Source organism: Spermophilus citellus (assembly GCF_964194105.1).
Source record: "Spermophilus citellus genome assembly, chromosome: 4".
NCBI classification, from domain to species: Eukaryota; Metazoa; Chordata; class Mammalia; order Rodentia; family Sciuridae; genus Spermophilus; species Spermophilus citellus.
This window is the reverse complement of record NC_138185.1, coordinates 113,382,941-113,388,021: the sequence shown is the minus strand read 5'-3', so window position 1 is coordinate 113,388,021 and position 5,081 is coordinate 113,382,941. Positions and strand designations below refer to the sequence as shown.

The following is a 5,081-nucleotide window of genomic DNA, read 5'->3' as shown; positions in this document are numbered from 1 at the left end:
AAAGATGTTGTGTCCGCCGAAAACTAAAAAATAAATATTAAAAATTCTCCCTGTTTCTCTCTCACCTCTCTCTTTTTTAAAAAAAAAAGAATGTCTATTCAAGTCCTCAGCACATTTAAAAATTGGGTTGTTCATCTTTATTTGTTGTTGAATTCTATCAGTTTTTTTTTATTAGAGAGAAAGAGAGAGTGAGAGAGAATTTTTTTTTTTTAGAGAGAGAGAATTTTTTATTTTTTTTTTTACTAATGGGTTTCATTCACTTTATTTTTTTTGTATAAAAACCCTATGTTGTAGCCACAGCTGGAGCCTGGGTCCTCTGTACAGAGACTCTGGTATGGGTTTTCACAAGATGGTCAGGAGACTTGGTGAACACAGTCTCTTTCCAGAGATCAGGGGTCAAATAGCTGTATGTCTTGGAGATGGCATCAAAGGTGGCCTTGGCAAAATTGCCCAAGGTGGCAGTGCAGCCCCTGGCAGAAGTGTAGCAATCATCAATACCAGCCATCATCAGTAGCTTCTTGGGTACAGGAGCTGAGACGATGCCAATACCTCTGGGGGCAGGGATGAGCCGTACCAGCACAGAACCACAACGTCCTGTCACCTTGCAAGGGACAGTGTGAGGCTTGCCAATCTTGTTCCCCCAATAGCCTCTCGGCACAGGAACGATGGAGAGCTTGGCCAGGATGATGGCCCCTCGGATAGCAGTTGCTACCTCCTTGGAGCATTTTACTCCCAGTCCAACGTGACCATTGTAGTCCCCAATAGCTACAAATGCCTTGAATCTGGTCCGCTGGCCAGCACGAGTCTGTTTCTGTACAGGCATGAGCTTCAAAACCTCATCCTTGAGTGATGCCCCCAAGAAAAAGTCAATGATCTCAGACTCCTTGATGGGCAAAGAGAAGAGATAGATCTCCTCCAGGGACTTGATCTTCATGTCCTTGACCAGGCGGCCCAGCTTGGTGACCGGGATCCACTCCTTGTCTTCGGCCTTGCCTCCACGAGCCCCGCGGCCTCGGAGACCGCTGCCGAAGCCTCCGCGGAAGCCGCCCCGGCCACCCATTCCGCTGCACCGGCGTCATCCGCCATTCGATGTTTTTCCGCCATTCGATGTTTTTCCAGAGAAGAAGGAGAGAGAATTTTTAATATTTATTTTTTAGTTCTCGGCGGACACAACATCTTTGTTGGTATGTGGTGCTGAGGATCGAACCCGGGCCGCACGCATGCCAGGCGAGCACGCTACTGCTTGAGCCACATCCCCATCCTTCTATCAGCTTTTAATATATTCTGGATACAAGTCCCTTATCAGATATATGATGTACAAATATTTTCTCCTATTCTCTCTGTTGTCATATCATTTCTCTCTCTCTCTCTCTCTCTCTCTCTTTCATTTTTGGTACTGGAGATTGAACCCAGAAGTGCTTAACCACTGAGCCACATGCTCAGCCCTTTTTATTTTTTATTTTGAGATAGGGTCTCACTAAGTTGTTTAGGGCCTCACTAAGTTGCTGAGGCTGTCTTTGAACTCACAATCCTCCTGCCTCAGCCTCCCCAGTTGCTGGTATTACTGGTGTACACACCATGCTTCACTTTCTTTCTTTAGATGTCTCTAGATATACAAAAGTTTTCAGTTTTGATGAGGTCCAGTTTATCAACTATTCTTATTCTGTTATTTGTGCTTTTGGTGTCATATCTAAAACAAACAAACAACAAATCTGAGGCCATGGAGATTTATCTGTGTGTTCATCTAGAAGTTTTGTGGGGGCAATCCCCATCATGTCCCCTCTCACCCGCCAAGAGCTCTGCCTCTTTTTTCTTACTTGAATAAATCCTACTCTTTTACTTTTCCTCTTCCATGGATTTCATGCTTTGGATTCATGAGAAAAAAAAACTTGGAAAGAAGTCCCTGGCGGGTACCCGGGGTCTGCTGCAACACCACAGCAGAGCAGAAAATCTGGTTTCATCTTTTGGGAGCTCGTCTGGGATCTTTTCAAAGGCATGACCCTTGCCCTATGTACACCTTGTCCAGTCACCCAACTGCTACCAGGGACCTCTGGACTGCCATGCTGCATGAGACACTTAGCCTACAAATGGCCATAGAGATGGAATCCATAATGAAATCTCCATCTGCTGGGAGCCCTTAAATAGGTCTCTGTAGGAGGCCCTTCCTGTCATTCCCCTTTCAATGCCCCTCTTCTGTTTGAAGGAGCCAAAGTGGTTATTGCCCTTTCCCTAAAGGCAGGTAAGGATACTTTCTCAGAGAGAAGAAATGTATAAAATAGGATGGGTAGACAGATAGATAATAAAACAGGCAGACAGGTCATGTTTATTATCAATGCTCCACCATAACCACCAAAAAGAGGCTTCTCTAAATGAACAGCTATGAAATTAACCTGCAGAAACACTCCAGCCAACTCCTTGGTCTGGGGTGGCAGGACAGACCTGAGTGAAGGCTACAGACTGACGGGCTAACCAACCAGAATGCTGTGGGCCGAACCAATAGCCTTAACACTTTTCCAATTATTCACTTAACATGGATTTTGACCCATAGTCTTGGCACTTTTCCAATACCTGATTAGCACAAATATTGGTCAGTGCTCCTACCCAGTAGCTATAAAAACTCTTAGAGTAATACATTTAAGTGGCAATCCCTATCAGGTCCCCTTTCACCTTGGGGGATTTCTGTGTCTTCTCAATCGAATAAATTCTACTCTTTTATACTACTACTGCTACTACTACTACTACTAGTACTATTAATAATAATTTAATAGTTTCAGCTCTTGTTTTTTTTTTGTTGTTGTTGTTTTTAGAGTGAGAGAGAGGAGAGAGAGGGAGAGAGAGAATTTTAATATTTATTTTTTAGTATTTGGCGGACACAACATCTTTGTCTATATGTGGTGCTGAGGATCGAACCCGGGCCTCACGCATGCCAGGCGAGCGTGCTACCGCTTGAGCCACATCCCCAGCCCTAGTTTCAGCTCTTGTAGTTCGATATTTCATCCATTTTGGGTTAATTTTTTAAAATATTATTTAGTTGTAGTTGGACACAATACCTTTATTTTATTTATTTATTTTCATGTAATGCTGAGGATCAAATACACCACCTAGCATATGCTTGGCAAGCACTCTTCCACTGAGCCACAACCCCAACTCCTTGAATTAATTTTTTAAAAATATTTATTTAGTTGTAGATGAACACACAGTATCTTTATTTATTTTTATGTGGTGCTGAGAATTGAACCCAGTGCCTTACACATATGAGGCAAGCACTTTGCCACTGAGCTACAGCCTCAGCCCTTGAGTTAATTTTTAAATGTGGTGCAAAGTAAGGTTCTAAATTCTTTCTTTTGCATGTGAATAGCCAGTATACCACTATCATCTGTTGGAGAGACTTATTTATTGAATGGTCATAGCAGCCTTCAAAAATCAGTTGAGGGGCTGAGCTTGTGGCTCAATGGTTGAGCCCTTGCCTAGCACATGTGAGGCACTGAGTTCCATCCTCAGCACCACATAAAAATAAATAAATAAAGGTATTGTCCATCTATAACTAAAAATACTTTAAAAAATCAATTGACAATAAATGTGTGAATTTATTTCTGGACTCTCAATTCTATTTCATTGATCTATATATCTGTCCTTAGGCTATTACCATACTGTTTCAATTATTGTAGCTTTTTGTACTAAGTTTTGGAATCAAGAAGAGTGAGGTCCTCCAACTTAGTCCCTTTTCAAGATTTTCTTTTTTTCCCCCTTTCTTTTCTTTCCTTTTTTTTTAAAGCAGTACTTTATAATACCCAAGAGTACTTTATCACTGAGCTACATCTCTGGCCCTTTTTATTTATTTATTTTAAATGATACATTGTGGTTTTTGACACAATAACTTCATTTATTTTGTAGATAGACACAATACTTTTATTTATTTTTATGTGGTGCTGAGGATTGAACTCAGTTGTCTCACGTGTGCAAGGTAAGCCTTCTACCACTGAGCCACAACCCTATCCCTTATTTTTCATTTTGAGATGGGGATCTTACTAAGTTTCCCAGGCTGGCCTAGGATTTGTAATCCTCCTGCTTTTTCTTTTCTTTTCTTTTTTTGTAATCCTCCTGTGTCACTGGGATTATAGACAAGTGCTCCTACACCTGGTTTCCTTTCCAAGATTTTTATAGCTATTCACTGCCCCTTATAATTCCATGACTTTTATAATCATCTTGTGCATTTCTGTAAAAAGGCCTTTGGAACTGTTTTTCCATTTATTTAGATCTTTTATTTTCTTTCATCAATGTTTTCATTTTACACATCTTGCATCTCCTTGTTTAAATTTATTTTGAGGTATTTTTTAATTAATAGATTTTATTTGGGGGCAGTTTTAGGTTACAGAACAATCAAGCATAAAGTAAAGAGTTCCCGTGTACCTTTTTATTTTATTCATTTGGGCCCTTTTATACATGGAATCATTTTCTTAATTTCCTTTTCAGATTGTTCACTGCTGTTAATATATAGAAATACTGATTTGTGTGTTGATCATGAATTCTGCAACTTTGCTAATTTTGTTTATTAGCTCTAAAAAGTGAATTGTTATTAATATTTGACTCTTCCTCTAGTCCACAAACCATCTTTCATCCACTTTTAATTATTGAGGCAGTCAAGTAGCTGGGCCTTCCTAGACCAGGGTCTGTTGCCTCTCTCTGCTGGGTTGGGATGGGCTTAGTACTTTTCCCTCGGTGTTTAGCACTGAGGCTCACCTCTTTAACTAAGCCCCCAACTTTTTAGTGTAATTTGCAGGCATAAATTTCAGGAAACCCTTCTACAAGGACCCCTACACACCTCTTCCTGACCCCTACACACACACAACTCCCTGATCTTGCTGGGCATGGTGGCACGTGCCTGTCAAACCAGCTATTTGGGAGACTGAGGTGGTAAGATGGCAGGTTGAAGGCCAGCCTGAACAAATTAGTGAGATCCTGTCTCAAAATGAAAAATAGAAAGGGCTGGGAATGTATTCGGTAGAGGACCCCTGGGTTCAATTCCCAGTATCAACCAACCAACAAAACTAAACCAAACTAACTCCCTGATCTCCAACTCC

The 5,081-nt window shown here is 41.1% G+C and overlaps 1 protein-coding gene across 1 annotated transcript; it reads right to left on the bottom strand.

Annotated features, from left to right (window-relative positions):
• Window positions 1-268: 268 nt before the first annotated feature.
• Window positions 269-1,076, bottom strand: LOC308648502 (small ribosomal subunit protein uS5-like). The gene has a single exon (XM_081293262.1). It carries the CDS (start codon window positions 1,058-1,060, stop codon window positions 284-286), a length of 777 nt encoding a protein of 258 aa, XP_081149388.1. The 5' UTR covers window positions 1,061-1,076; the 3' UTR covers window positions 269-283.
• Between the last annotated feature and the right edge of the window lie 4,005 nt (window positions 1,077-5,081).